This window comes from Vigna unguiculata, chromosome 11, assembly GCF_004118075.2.
Source record: "Vigna unguiculata cultivar IT97K-499-35 chromosome 11, ASM411807v1, whole genome shotgun sequence".
NCBI classification, from domain to species: domain Eukaryota; kingdom Viridiplantae; phylum Streptophyta; class Magnoliopsida; order Fabales; family Fabaceae; genus Vigna; species Vigna unguiculata.
The window spans coordinates 3553479-3569789 of record NC_040289.1 but is presented as its reverse complement, the minus strand read 5'-3'; the positions used below and the strand labels follow the sequence as shown (position 1 = coordinate 3569789).

The following is a 16311-nucleotide window of genomic DNA, read 5'->3' as shown; positions in this document are numbered from 1 at the left end:
ATTCATGAATAATAACATCAGAGTTGGTATTTGAAATGGTATGAATTGATGTGTGATCAAATAATTTAAATGGTAAATATTAAATGTAACTATTAAATATGCATTGTTTCAGACAACAATGTGTTAAATGTTTTTTAATTAATGAATTTGGGTGTTTCAATATTCTTTTATAGACAATTTTATACGTTATTTATTTGTTCAGTATATCGATTTCTGAGCTGTTAATAGAATCACTGCAAAGTGGTGATTAATAAGAGAGAAAACGTGATGCATGCATAATTAAGACTAAATGAGTTCATCTTCAAAAACACCACAAAAATATTAAAAGTACCACATTTATGTTTGGTCTATAACACAAGATTGTTTCAAACATTCATAACCCTGTTCAAATTGAGACGATGAGTCAAAATAATAAATGAGTGAAAATGATCAAGCAAATCGGATTGGCATTGTTTGAGCGAGTCTATATATCAAAAATTGATTTCTTTTTATTGATTTTTTTTGTGCTGTTTTTCTTGTGTTATGATATTGATACAAAAATTAAATCAAAATATCTCTAAAAGTGAATTTTCAATTTTTAAGTGTTAAAAAACCATTTTTTTCAAAAAAAAAAAAATAGAGAATCTAAATTTATATATGAAAAAACAACTTGAATGAAGCATTGCTTAATGTGATCCAACTTTCAAAGTGGCACTATTCATTGTCTTTAAATTACACATATAAGAATGACAAAACTTTTATTATGATGAAAATGAAATAAAAGAATTAAAACATAAAACATAACAAACAAACAGAAGAAACGTTGAGGATGTTGCCATCCCTTCATAAACCTCTGAATTTCTTTGTTTCTTGCACATAACATTCTCAACTAATTTCTGATTAAGGTACATTCTCTCACATGTCTCTGCCAGCAACAAATATTACACAAAAAAAAGAAAAAAAAAAAAAACACAGTCTAAAATCACAGTATCTGACGTGGACCCTTGATACCACCCACATAAACCAGGTAAAGTTCTCTTCTTTTTCGTGTTTTTGATTATTTTAATCCCTGAAAACCGATTTAAAAATGTTTAAAAATGGTGAAAAAAATGAGATTGAGATTCCTAAACAAAAAAAAGCCAGCTTAGAATACATAACCCCATTGGTAGCATGGCTGCACCACCCTGCCAAGTGTTTCTGAAGTTGAAGCCACATAATTAGCCATGGTTAATTCTTCAAGTTAAATTCCAACCCAAGGTGAAACCAACCATCATCACTCTCTTCTTTCTTCTCTCTTCTTCCATTACTTTCACTTCCTTTTCTTTTCCCAATTGCAGATTCAATTCTCTATATAACTATTTTCCCCTTCATTTTACACACACTCAAATTTCTTCCTTTTTTTTTTCTTTCTTTCTTTCTTTCTCTCTGTTTTGGTGAACCACTTTAGGTAACCAGAATGCTCCCACAGCTACTCATATAAATATGGCATCATAGAACACCATGGGAGAAGGGAAAAAGAGAGAAACTTGGATTTAAAAATCCATTTTTTATCTCCTTTCACGCACCCCATTTGAGTTTTTCTTCCATTTTTGTTCTTTTGGGGCAAAAGGGTGTTCAGATTGAGGGCCCAACAATGAAGAGGTCTCCATCATCTTCTTGTTCATCATCTTCTGAAGCTTCCATTGCTGAGCAAGAAAAGAAAAGACCTAATTATGAAAAGAAGAACAACTTGAAGTCACAGAAATGCAAGCAGAACCAAACCACTTGCAGAAGAAGCTCTGTCTATAGAGGAGTTACAAGGTTCATGAATTTCACTTTTCAATTTTCAATTTTCAAGTTTCGATGATTTTGAAATTCATCTTCTGCATTTGCATGTCTCTCATTTATTCTTCTTTCATCATCAGACATAGGTGGACAGGTAGGTTTGAAGCTCACCTATGGGATAAGAGCTCATGGAACAACATTCAGAGCAAGAAGGGTAAACAAGGTAATTTTTTTTTTGTTTTTTTTATATTTCTCTTCAATTAACAAAGAGAGAAAATCAAGGAGATCTAATCTATCACTTTTTCCTTTTGTTTTTTTAATTAATATTATTATTATTATTATCTGTTTCTGACCATGTTTTGTTTCTCTTAATCTTTTCTGATTGCAACGTTCACAAACACTTTTGGGGCTGGTTTAGTTTATTTGGGTAAGTCATTTTCTCATGCACTTGGATCTCACAAAATCCTAGTCAACTTTTTCATTTTATTTTTGGTCTGGATTGTTAATTATTAGTTGAACTGCAGTATTTCTTTTTCTGGATTATTATTGTTTTTTTTTAATGTCAAGAAAGATTCTGATCATGATGCTGTTGTTTGGACCCAATTCTCTGATTTTTTTATATTTTTTTCACTTTTTTTTTTTTTTCAGGAGCATACGATACTGAAGAAGCTGCAGCACGTACCTATGATCTCGCAGCCCTGAAGTACTGGGGAAAAGAAGCAGTTCTGAATTTTCCGGTACATCAATTTTTTCGTTTTATCCCACACATAAAAATGTCATCTTTTCCGAAGTTTATCCAAAAAAAAAAATTGTATTTTATTTTAAATGAAATTATATAATAGTTAATCTTAACTCCTTATAAAAATAAATAAAGTAAATAATCTTTTTTCACAAATAACACATTGCAGTTCCTTGTACAACTTAGTTTCTAATATAAAAAAATATTTCAGACACCGTTCATTATAATTGATGTTTTATATTATTTTTATAAAATACTGAGACTAAATTTTTTATAATTGAATTTGGAGAGAAAATATAATATTTTTAACAATAGTTTAGAAAAAAAAAATTAACCTAAAAAAACATATAATCATATGATTAAAAAAATTTCTTCTTGGTTTTGTTTCTCTGTAGCAACTCATGATTTTGTTTTGTTCAGATAGAAAATTATGCAAAGGATCTTGAGGAAATGGACAAAGTCTCAAAAGAAGAATATTTAGCTTCTTTGCGGCGCCAAAGCAGTGGTTTTTCTAGAGGCATTTCTAAGTATCGTGGGGTTGCTAGGTTACTTCAATTTCATCATTCTCAATTTTTTTTTTCTTTCTAACTATATTTTACAGTTGTAATTTTCCTAATAAAATGAAGGGTAAAATTACAATTTTGTTTTTTCAGTAAATATTGTTATTTTGATATTAATATACTTATGTTTTTTATATCTGCAAAGGCATCATCATAATGGGCGGTGGGAAGCACGCATTGGGAGAGTGTGCGGAAACAAGTACCTTTACTTGGGAACATATAGTAAGTAGTCACATCTATTTATCTATTTTTTCAATCATTAAATTTGTTTCGATTTTTTTTTTTCTAGGATGTGTTGTTGTTAAACATAAATATTTCTTTTAGTTCCAAAGGGTAAAAACAAATACAAAGAATATTCATAAAGTGAGAAAAAAAGTACACTTTGTAGGCCCGAAGCTATGAAAACTCATCAAAAACCATAAATAGGTCACAATTTAGAAGCTTGCTATTTTTCACCTTCTTTCTTTGCCGTCTTTTATGTTGAATAAAAAAAAAGTCAAACTTTCAATTAGATGATACCCTTCTTTTTTATTTAAAGACAACATTCACAAAAACAATGATAATAATTGAATGATAAGATAGCCGAAGAAAAGATGTGTAAATATACAAGAGAGAGAGAGAGAGAAAATTTACAAAATTTTATTTTTCTTACTTTTAATTTTCAATTCAGATTTCAAAATCTCCTCTTTATACTCATCCCCTCTAGTTAAACAAAATAATATTTAGATCTAGTTTTTCTTAAAAATCACGTTTTTATGTGATATAAGACAAAAATCCTCTCACAAGTTCCAAGCGCATGTCACGGCTGATTCAAAAATTTCCTATTCTCTTTGTCTGACTCTACCCATTTTGTAATAAGAAAAATAATTTTGACAAAAAAAAAATTGTTCAAGAAATAACACACCAGTAAAAATACCTCAAGAATTGTTTTAACTCTAGTATTCTCATTTTTATTCTGAAGGAAAGAATAGTTTCAAAAGGATAAATCTTGATTAAGATGAAGAAAAGGGGTGTTTGACATAAAATCTCTTCTTCTGTGTGACATGTAAACAACATGGTATTTTTTTTAAGATGAAAGGTGAAAATGTTTCCTTAATTTTTAAGAAAACATTTGAGAAGTACATACATACAGGTTGTAAACCTGCGATTCTGATAATTAATGAGAGTGAAAAAAAAAAGAAGGGAAAAGGTTGAGTGAGGTGTGTGAGTTGTGGTGATTGCTTGAACTGTAGCTACAGTGGTGTTGTCCAGTAGTTGCAGTATGCATCAATTTCTGGTCTGACAGCACAATATGTGGCTGTGGATCACATCAAAATCACTCACCAACATCGCACGTGCATTCCCCTCTCCCCCTTTCAAATGGGTCCACTTTATTCCAACTCTCCATCACAACCTTCTTCTCTATGGAGTTATCATAACCATAATTCCTCAGAAATTTTATATATCTAAAGAAGATCAATCCATTTTTGAGATATAAATTGAGGTTATTTTTAATTTAAAAGTTTGATTTAATAATTATAAGTCTTAGTTTTTAGGTAAAAAAGATTATTTAATACCAATTGATAACTTTTATAAAGATAAAATAGTCTAAAAGTTAATTTTTGTATTTTTTAAAAGAACAGGAAGTAAATAGTAAAAAAGAATAGTATTAAATGATAGTAAAAAAAAATTTGATGTCAAAGTACCAGTGTCCTAATTTTTATGTATATTAGTTAACTTTTTCATTTTAATCTAATTTGAAACTTTTAGTTCATAATTGGATTTTTAACCATTTTTCTTAGAAGTGTAAGTTAGATTTGATTACGAGTCTTTACATAATAAAAAATATTGGTCTGATTCATTGATCTTAGCACACTTTTAGTGACCCTAAGTATAGTTGTGTCTTACTAATAAGAGATAGTTGTCTCTTAAACGGATAGTGAGACAAATTAGGTTATGATATAATTATAGAAATTCATCATTTTTGAGGTATGAATTGCTTATATATAAGAAACGTGATACCATTCCCAACATAAAATATTAAGACCAATGGTGGAGTTTATTTGTTAGTAACGAGGGGAGTTTTAACAACCCAAATAAAATATTTTATACATTTGGTATCTTTTTAAAAATTGTTGTGTAAGTCTATTTTGACAACGGTCGGTGCATGAAGCTTAAAGTTTACAAGTCTTGTTTTCTTATAATATTTATGAATCTTGATGTTCTTATATACTATAGTTAACTTTTAACTCGTACTTAAATTCTTAAAACTCTTAAGATGTTTAAGCAATGTAATTTGTGATAATTAGGTATGTTTGAAGAAAATTTAGTTGGCCAAGTTGAATCTAACATTTGACAATAGACAAGCATGTTGGAGGGTACAGCATATGCTTGACTTTGTACTTTGTTCATATGCAGTGTCCACAATCTCTTGCCAACATGTCGGTCAAAAGTATGAATATAAAAATTGTCGATCTTGAGGGAAGAATAAAATAAAAGCCTTGTTTCAATAGTTGTATGGATAGCTGAAAAGAAATGCTATAAATTAAAAAGAGAAGTAAATTCAGTGAGCACGTGAATGCTAATCCTGTCCTCATACTTCAAAAGCTTTTAACTTTGTGAGATTCTATGTATGTCATAAAGTTGTCCTTTTTCAAACCTTATTCTTTCTTAATTTAATAATCACCAACCACTTTTAGTTATCACTCTTGTGTTTCTTAACAATTTTGATTGTCTTTTAATCCAGTCATCAGATTCTGAATCTCACAATGTCATGAAATAAGCTGTCCTGATAGAGAATTGTCGATAACGAGACTTAGTTAATATTTACCGGTAAAGTTAGAAAGAAGGATGACAGTGGTAAAGTCGCAAGGAATACCGAGAGAGATTGCGAGTTTAACTTTTCTCATTAATACTTGAAAGTTATAAGGTTGGTTTGATGGATTTGGAAACGATGATTAGTGAACATATTGATTCAACTCTCCCCATTAAAAAAATACTACCAACTAATATTTGTTGATAAAATAAAAAGAATATTATAGGATCAATAATGACATTTGAGATTTGTCCATTTTAGAATCTAAAACTTCTGGTAGAATTTTGTTCTTACAAAACATATCAGATTATTAGATCATTAAGGAGAAAAGAATGTTTAAACTACTTTCAATTTTAACTCTTAAATTTTAACTCTTAAATGATGTGAGATTATTCGATGTATTAAAATATTTACATGTGTATGAATCATTTCTTCTTTATTAAGTGCTAATCATTTTTGGGGTGATTTTTTTTTCTTTTGCTTGATTGAACTCCAAAGAAACTCAGGAGGAGGCAGCTGTGGCATATGACTTAGCAGCAATAGAGTACAGAGGAGTGAATGCAGTGACCAATTTTGACATAAACAACTACATTGACAAAGAGAAAAAGGACCAAACTCAAGAAACAGTAGTACAAACAGTACAAACAGAAACAGCAGTTCCCAACTCCTCATACTTAGAAGAAGCAGAAGTAGAACAACAACAACTGAACACAACTACACCACCCCCTATTGAGAATCTGCACATGCCACCACTGCAGCAATACAACCAAGTTCCACACACACCCTTTGTGTATCCCAGGGAAGAGTCATCATCAGTGGTGAATATCATGGACCATGTGCTTGAACAGGATCTGCCATGGAGCTTCATGTACACTGGGGTGTCTAAGTTTCAAGATCCAGACTTTGCTTTCAGCAAAGCTGAGGATTTGGCAGCCATGTTTTGTGATGATTCAGAGTTTGAGGAAGACATTGATTCTCTGTTTAGCACAAAGCCTAATCGTGAGACGGATGAGGGTGGTGGAAACATGGTGCATGGGGATAACAAGCAGAAGGAGATACTATCTTTTGAATCTTCTTCTCCATCGTCTACAACAACTTCACTTTCTTGTAACTATGCTTAGATTATTGGGTTTGTTATGTGTGTTGTTGGGATTTGTTGTGATAGGTGGTGGATGGGTGTGAACAATACATGACTTGTGAAAGTGTTCATTGGGTTTAGAATTTACTTTCTCCAAACACTCTCTTGTCTTGGTTTTAGAATTTACTTTCTCCAAACACTCTCTTATCTTTTCATCTTAGAAAGGATTTTAGTATAAAAGGAGTAAAAACAAAAAATCTGATTTGGGTGCAAATTATTTTTTTCTTTGTGTGGGGGAGTAAATGGAGAAGGGAAATTAAACTGATCCTCTTCTGAGGAGAAAATGCAGTATAGGTTAAGATCAAAACTTTTCTAGCATTTGGGGTGCAAGATGCAAAGCAAAGTTTCCTTTGTTTTAATTAATAATTTGGCTTTCTTTTCCTTTGCCTTCTTATTTTATTTTGGCATAGTAGTTGGTGTTGAGATCTGAAATCTCACCTCTGGTTTGGTTTGTTCTACATGTCGCCTAACCCTAGTAGGTATTAAAATATTTGTCTAAGTAAAAAATGATTTTATATATATGTATAATCAAAGATTAATTAATTTATGTATTTTTTTAAAGTAAATACAAATTATTTTTATATCATTTTGTTGAAATAGTAGTGACACCTTTTGATCACCGCTATAATTAAAAATAAAAATCTCTCTTTATTAGCTTTCGAAATGTTTCAAAATGTTTTGTATATGTAGGAGTGGGTTTTCTGAAACTAAATTTCCAGAATTGTTTTATCGTATTCACCGGAAAATAAAATTCAGAATGATGGAGTGCAAATTTGATAGGGTGCAGTAAGTAACCGCTCATTTGTAATGGAAGTATCTAATATACAGCCCAACAAGAAAAGCGTATTGTGGTAGGTGATGATGATATTTAGATTCTGTAAGCGGTTGAGTTGTGTGTTGATTGACAGTAGAGTAAAGATAAAGAATTATAGCATTAAGTAAAAAAGTAATGGTTGAAAATAAGAATCATAAAATTAAATAAGTATAGAATCAAAATTGCTACTTTATAATATATATTTGTAAATAGATATTAGTAATATAGATATAACATGACGTTATATAAAAAGTTATTAAGTCGAGAAATACAGAATTGTCAGAAAAAAGTTCAAATTTGAAAGGATACAAGAGAATTAGGCTATAGACTAAGATAACTCCATATAACCTGAAATCATTCTCAAAATACATCATAACTAATCTTTAAAACTAAAACTCATCAAAATTAACCAACACAGATTGGTGGAAGGCAATGTGCCAACACCTGTACTGAAAACCCCCAATATCTGCATGCCAAGTATAAAATATTTGAATGAGACTTTAAAACATGATTGCAACAGCAAAATTCACGAGAAAATCCTTTCATTTCAAGTAAAAACCAGAGGCAGGAAGGAGCTGTATGGTCGAAACCTTAGCTTCTAAAAATAGGCAACGTATAATTTAGCACCAATCAAGGCAAATAGCTCAAGATAGACAATTATATAGCCAAAGTTTAAAGTTTGCAACGTGCTGAACATAACATCAATGGAAACCTAAGACAAGTTAAACACACTAAGATAGTAGAGAAAAGAGGAGACAAAAACATACACTTGGATTTTGAGAATTGACACTCTCTTTTGCCTAAACCTGCCACTATAATCAAATTTTGATGACTGACTAAACTTCGAGAGATCAACTAATAAATAAAAGGAATGAGCTTGAACTTTACTTTGCTTGCATAGTCTGTGTAACTCTGGCCAAAAGTCTCAACCATCAAAGCCTCTTCCATCTCTGCCTTCTGTTTATAATACAACAAGCATACTGCTACAATAAATAGCAGACTAAGAGGTGCTCGTAGCGCAATGCAGTATGTTACAAACAAAAGCATTGTTGATGAATATATCGGATGACGGACCCAACGATAAGGTCCAAATTGCACCACAGCACTTGGCTCCACCACATTTTCTGAGTACTTGGCAAGATACAACGTTGCATTATATTGCATTAGTAAGGTTGTAAAGATTAAAACCCAGATCCCAAGATTGTTCCACCCACCGGGAATGAGGTGAAGCTCCGGCCCCTCAAATGCTGCAAGCCAATGGCCAACCATGACCCCTGCACTGAACAGTAGGCGAGACAGGGTTGGCACATTAATGTTCCATTTAGGGTCATGAGGCCGAGGATATAAATCTCCATATAACCGCTTTCTAACGCTAACATTGAAGAAAAAGAAATAATGATACACAAAAAAGAAAACAAAAGGCCAGCCTTCAAGGTAGCCATTGAAGTGACCAGGTGGAACAAGAGTGAGCCATGTAAAAACAGATGTAACAATTGCCAATTGCTCAAATATGTTTGCCTCACCGAGCAGATGTCTCCGAAAACAATATAACCCATAAACTGCAAGCGCTATGGCCACCAACCATGGCCAGAACAACCAAGTCCAGCTAAAATACATCCAAAAGAAGGGACTGAAAAGCATATTCATAGTCCATTTTGTGGCTGCAATTATGATGCACAATAACCCAGACCACTTCACAATTTTAATTGGAGTCAACTGCAGAAGAGTAGCTTTTATTGAATCAAATGACAGACTTCTGAAGAAATCTATGACTGGATTTTGAGATTCAGTGCTGGCATTACTGGAAATCGAGCAACTGAGAGGAGGCAACAAATCAGCCCTTTTTCTTGCTGGTTTAGGCACAGAGGAAAAAGGGTTTCTATAGGTACAATTCAATTGAAAACTAATGCTCTTGGGTCGGTTAGCAAGTACACCGGCACGAAAATGTTTGTTGAAAGGTCTCAGAGACACTTTGTTGCTCACAATAGAGAAACCAAAGGGGGCAGTTTTGGAGTGTGAAAGAACCTTTGCTGCTTCCATTATTGTTTGCGGGAAAATAATAATCAACTTGTGAGAAAATTACACAAATATCACAAAACCAAGGATGCACTGGATGAAAGCAGTCCCATATCCTTTGACACGGTGAGTTACTCAGGAATCACAATGACAGCAACAATTACCCGTTGATGTAAACAGGGATCCAACACACAGGCGAGATGCAATGGCAACAAACACACTCATAGTATCTTCAGTGCTCTCCTTCTGCAATTCATCCAGCAACCTCAACAGCATTAAAATCTAACCCTATTCATTCTCCAAACAACAGTATAAACACCAAAAACACATTACCAACAAACCACAAACCACCGTCAAAACATAAAAAGAAAAAAAAAATTATAAGCAGTTCTTTAGATGTTATGGGTAATGTTTTCCAGTCAAAATTGTAGTTTCATCTTGTAAATTCACGTAATAAAGGCTTGCATTAAAAGTCAAAACAGATTAGTGAGACAAAACAATTTCAAATGGAAAACAAAAACCAAAGTACTTAAGGAACTGTATCTAAGTTTTATCCAACATAAAGTACATACACTACCTAGCTTCCGACTACAAACCCTCTTTTTGAACCCGCCAAAGAGACAAACTAAATAAACCCTCCACCAATTCCAAAGCTGCTATCGACGACTCAGCTCATAAAATAGGAACCCCACAAGCCTAGTCAAAGCCCAGACAATAAGGTGCATGCAAAACATAAACCAAAAGTACATATTTCAGCATGTAACTCCTTTGGGCAAATGATCAAACAGATGGTGCACACAAAAACTCCTCATTCAAAGAAAGAGTCCAAACTTGAAGCAGATAAGTTAATGACAAAAAAGAAGAAAGAAGCGCAAAAAAGCATTACCCAGTGAAAAGAAAGATCTGAAGTGGATTTTGGAGCAAGAATGTTAAATTGTGAAGGATAATGATACTGAAGTTCTGAGCTGTGTAAGTCACCGAGACTCTATTTGTCTCCAATTACGGCACAAATGTACCAACAGGATGAACCCTTTTGTTTTTTATTTCCGGTAGCCCTTATTAAACATCACTTTTGTTTTGTAAACTGTAAAAATAAATGTTTTTAATTATTATATTATTTGTTTATTTCATTCAATTTTTTTTCACGGTAATAAAAAGTTTCACAATAGTTTGAATTATATTATTCATTTATTTATTTTACAAAGTTTCATTTCAGTTAACTTCTCCATTATTAAATTAAAATCATATATTAACTTTGCATCAATTAGCAATAAAATAGTTAAATATATTGTTTTAAGCTATTATAAAAAATTGTATTTTATTTTTAAATTAAATTATAAAGTATTTTCTTTCTTTATTTTATAAAAGTTAATATAAAATATATTCATCAATATATATGGGAAGATTATATTTTAATTGAACATGCCAAACATTTTTCATACCATTTCTTAAAAAATGTTTTACATTATTTTTATAAAGTACAAAGATTACATCTTTTATAATTTAGTTTTATAACGAAATACCAATTTTCTATAATAATTTGAGAAAAACAAACACAGTTAATCTTAAAAAGTAAATTAATACTTTCGATTTACACATATTACATTTATAACAAATCAAGTAAAATCATAACATTTCTCATATTCATACAAATAGTTATATTCTACAATTTAAAAAAAAAAATGGATTAAACTTTAAAACTCACAATTATTGCACGATGGGAAGACTTGATTGAAACTTTTATAAATAAATAGATTAAATTGAATAAATAAATAACGGGATAAAATCTAAATAGAAATTATTTTCATAGGTACAAATTGTTTCCCTAGCTTAGTCTCATTTATTAAAAAGTAAAGCTTAAATTTAAATTAAAAAAATGTAAACTTTATTTCTATTTTTCATGTCAAATATTTAGCATTTTCCTTACAATAACTTTTTCTTAGAAGTTTCATGGCGTAAAGAAAAAGTTTTCTTAGACTAATTCATGGAAATCATGGTTTATAAGGAAACATGTCGTGATCATGTACAGTTTTTTTTATTTCTTGTTAAATATTTAGCACTTTTCTTAAGTGCTTTAATAAAAGTTTATCTTTGCTAATTTGATCTAAATATGTATATAGTCAGGGAAATAGGCTGATAAATAATTTATTTTGACGTTTTCGTGTACGTAAAATAAGATAAATTTTAAATTTTAATTCAGTCAATTTATAACTTTCAGTTAGTGTTTTTGTTGTAAAAATTTTGCTATAGAAATGATTTCTATAAATTTTTAGATTGTAAAATATGTCAGTATGATAATTAATATTTTCATTTAGGTGATTATAAATTTTTGTTTTTGGTTTCCAAATCCAAAATTTAAAAACAAAACACATCGGATAAAAAGGAAGTTGATATAATTTTATAGTCAATTTCAAATACAATTTTTTATTTTTTTCAAAAATAAAAAGTTATGAAATTAAATTTTAATAAAAAAAATCCATTAATTTTCAATTATCTCATTATCAACATATTCACTTCGATAAAGACCGAAAAATATTTAGAGTAGAAATAATTTTAAATAAAAGTCATTTAATTATTTTATTATCAAGAATGTTAAGTTATAAATAGAAATTAGTTAATAAAATTTTATTTTGTAAAAAACTATTTTTTCTCTAGAAAGTAAACTTCTCTCTTCTTCTAACTCTTTTCAAGTTTATGACCTTCTATCTACCTATTTGAATTGAAGATCAGAGTTTGACATAGGCATCCGTGTGAAGAGCAATACATTTCTATCTGATTATAATCATTATAATCTCAATCTGAGAAGTTCATCTTTTGAGCCTCTTTAGAAATCTCTTGCATGCGGATATGGTTGGGTTTGCTTGTGATGTCTAAAGACTAAAGATGAATCTATGTTTAGTTAAGATTGTTAAGGTGAAGATCTTTCTATATAGTTTTCTTTGTGCGGATGCTACTTCATGTGTGAATAGGGATCTCTAGAGACAATAGAGCTTTTGTGTTAGTGACTCATATCCAAGTAAAGGAATCTAGATATTTAAAATTGATTGCACTATTTTGCTATAATTGGTGGGATTGTCAAATTATGATATTTGTGATGAGATGAAAGAAGTAGTATTGTTAGTTGTGTTATTGTTGTGATAAGTTGTTGTTTTGGGATATGACTTATTTGTGATTAAGGAATCATGTGAGGAATAGATATACCAATTTGAATTGAATAAACTAATGGGACTAATTTTGAACTAATATAGCTTTTTTTTTTTTTGGAAACAAAATAAAAACATTATAGGAGTCTTTTGTGCAAAGAAGGTTTATTTTGCATAATTCCTTTTTCATGAAGAATTGTTGGGCGACTCAAAACCACTATTAGGCGAAAATGAAAGTCTAAAATTCAATAGCTTGAAACGCTCCACTCGCAAAGCGAGTCAGAGCTCGTTGGATGAGCCTAGTAAAAATGAGCTTTTAGGAAGTAATCGTTGGGCGAGTTATATGGCTCATTGGGCAAGATATAGCTTGTTGGGCGAGTTAGATAACTCGCTAGGTGAGTGAGAGGAGTTTTGAGAAAGGAAATGAGTTATTTTAGAATAAGAAAAATGTGATAGGAGTGAGATATTGAATGTTTATGTATATGATGATTATTAGGTATTTCTAAGGAGGAAATGCTCTGTTGTGTGGTTTAGGATGTGTATTTAATATAGATTACCTAAACTCTACTAGATATTCTAACTCATATAAAGATATTTTGGTGGTAAGAGTCGATTGAGGTTCCCATAGTAGGATTGGTGTGAAAGAGAATCCATCCGACGGGCTATAGTGAATTAATCTTTTCATATGAGGAGGACATATGTTCTAGTATTTGGGGCAAAGTAGAGCCCAAGAAAAAATTGCCAAAATTTACTGATTGACCATGGAATAGGTGCTAAATCTCTCAGTCTAATTCAACCCACGAGTCTTCCATAAGTAGTAATTCATTGTTTGTTAACTTATGTATATAATGGATGAATTGTATGATATTATTTAATATTGATATGCATGGTAACTTATTAAATATTTTGTCAGTACTTAAAACTTCTAAATATACCAACTTACCCTCGTTTTGTGGTTTTTGTTTCTATCTGCTATGATTGTGTATTACACGGGAGCAGAAGATATTACAAGTAAGAGTTCTCAATAGTGACCAAGTGAGAGGGATTAGTATAGTGTAGATAATTTTGTATATGTATACAGGTCTAAAAGTTATATTCCTTTGAATGATCTTGTTTTGAAAAAAAAAATATTTCATTGGAGGAATGGAAATTAATCTTATACATATTTTATTATATGCTTAGGTTTTGTTAAATTGCATGTTTTCTAGTAATGTAACTACTAAATAGGGTCGTTACATTTTTTGTATCATAGCGAGTTGAATCTTAGGAGATTTATGGGATGTAAAGTGTTGTGTTTTTGTTGTGTTAGTTTTGTGTTTAGCTTGTTCATAATTGTTTAAGAGTTATGATATGTTGTTGAGCCTTTGTTTTGTGTTGCAACATAATGCCTCATAAACTACCTATCCTTCCTTAACCCCCTTCTAAGTTTAGCCAACTAACATAAACTATTAAGAGTATGGCTAATGCCATGCAACAGTAAAGCATGACGATTACTCATGCTCATCACACAAACATGTAGTTGAGGGAGGCTACTAGAGAAGCTGCCACAACTGTTGTGGGTCCCTTAGTTGGTCAATGGGTTTATCTAAGTTCATGAAGCATAATCGGCCACCTTCTACAGATCTTCAAGGCAACCTTTTGCCATAAGTATAAAAAAATAATGTTTGTTGTCTACTTGTTATCTAAGGAGGCTAAGTTTTGGTGGATGAGAGCCCAACAAATGATGGAACCTAAAGTAGAGGTGATTGATTAAAGAGCTTCAAGTTGAGATTTTTAGATATGTATTTTCCTTATAGTGCCAAGTTTGTTAAGGAAACATAATTTTTCAAGTTGGAAGAATGAGAGATTTTAGTATATGAGTATGCTTATAGGTTTGAATACCTGGCTAAATTCTACACTTGGACCACCTTTGAGGCATGAAGATGTAGGAAGGCTTGAGACATTAGTTGAATAGGGAAATGGTCCAAATGTGTATTAAGAAGTTCCCAACCTTGACATACAGAGTTATTAGATCACATGGTGCATGGTCTTTTTGTAGGAAGGAAAAGGCAAAACTATAAATGCCATACTTTAGACCTCAACATCAACAAACTGAGACTATTGGTTTCCATTCTCAACAGTCTCAGTCCATGAGAATCAACTGCTTTTGATGTGGTAGGCCACACATGCAAACAAATTATCCATATCCTCAACAAAAGAGAAAGTTATATACTTGTTGGAAGGAAGGACATCTTGCTAGAGGCTATCCTACCATGAGAGGGACAACGACTTTTAGGGGAGCGTAGTGGAAAAGAGTAAAGGGTGTCAAACTATATGCAACTGGTAGGGTGTTTGCATTGTCAGGAGCTGAAACTACAAGACCAGGTAACCTTGTGATCGTTGTTTGTTTTATAGCAAGTAGAGGCTTAATAGTGTTGTTTGATTTTGGAGCTATACACTCTTTTGTGTCAATTCTTGTATAGAGGAGTTGAGTCCGCCAATGAAAGAGTTATCTTTTGAGCCTCTAGATTCAACACCAGCATTTGGGCATGTATCAACTTCCACATTTTGTGTTGAGTGCCCAATGGTAGTAAAGGGATGCAAGTTCAAAGTCAATTTGATTTGCTTACCTCTAAAGGAGTTAGATGTGATATTGGGTATGGATTGACTATTTATCAATCACATTCTAATAGATTGTGAGCAACAAAGAGTGATGTTTTTAGACTCTAGGGGTTTGGAGTTAGTGTTTGCACAATAGGTGTCGAATGAAGTGAAAGATGGAACTCAATGCTTTGTTTTCCTAACTCAGATGAATGACAATTGTGAAGAGAAGAAGACCAAACACTTGTTGCAAGGGCGTATATGGATGTATTTTCAGATAAAGTGCTTGGATTATCTCTTAAAAAGAGAAGTAAAATTTTCTATTGACTCGGTACCAAGTTTTAGGCCAGTATTAGTAGCCCTTTATAGAATGACTTCAACTAAGTTAATGGAATTGAAGAAACAAATAAAGGATTTGCTTGAGAAACAATGTATCATACTGCTAAGTGTGTCTCCTTTAGCACCAAAGTTACTAATGAAGAAGAAAATGAGAATTATAAATTATATATGTATGGATTACAAACAACTAAATAAATTCACAATCAACAACAAATATTTGTTGCCTAAAGTTGATTATGTGATGGACCAATTGTAGGGAACAACAATATTCTTTAAGATAGATTTGAGGTTAAGGTATTATTAGATTTTAGTTTAGGATAAAGATGTACAAAAGACAACTTTCAAATCAAGGTACAAGCACTATGAGTATATGAGATGTTGTTTGGTGTAACAAATGCCCCCAACCCTACTCATGAATTATGTGAATGGAATCATTCATTCCTTT

The 16311-nt window shown here is 31.5% G+C and overlaps 2 protein-coding genes across 3 annotated transcripts; one reads left to right on the top strand and one right to left on the bottom strand.

Annotated features, from left to right (window-relative positions):
* The first annotated feature begins 1159 nt into the window (after positions 1–1159).
* On the top strand, positions 1160–7072 carry LOC114168616 (AP2-like ethylene-responsive transcription factor At1g79700). The gene is made up of 8 exons (XM_028053502.1): positions 1160–1236; positions 1427–1779; positions 1884–1966; positions 2162–2170; positions 2392–2480; positions 2903–3027; positions 3188–3264; positions 6335–7072. Exons 2-8 carry the CDS (start codon positions 1613–1615, stop codon positions 6955–6957), a joined length of 1173 nt encoding a protein of 390 aa, XP_027909303.1. The 5' UTR covers positions 1160–1236; positions 1427–1612; the 3' UTR covers positions 6958–7072.
* Positions 7073–8379: 1307 nt separating this feature from the next.
* Positions 8380–10839, bottom strand: LOC114168290. Of its 2 annotated transcripts, none has more exons than XM_028053042.1 (2): positions 10691–10839; positions 8380–10050 (listed from the first exon to the last, which is right to left on the bottom strand). In XM_028053042.1, exon 2 carries the CDS (start codon positions 9826–9828, stop codon positions 8644–8646), a length of 1185 nt encoding a protein of 394 aa, XP_027908843.1. In that variant the 5' UTR covers positions 9829–10050; positions 10691–10839; the 3' UTR covers positions 8380–8643. The 2 variants fall into 2 exon arrangements, with proteins under 2 accessions (XP_027908843.1, XP_027908844.1); XM_028053043.1 differs by lacking the exon at positions 10691–10839 and adding an exon at positions 10382–10640.
* Between the last annotated feature and the right edge of the window lie 5472 nt (positions 10840–16311).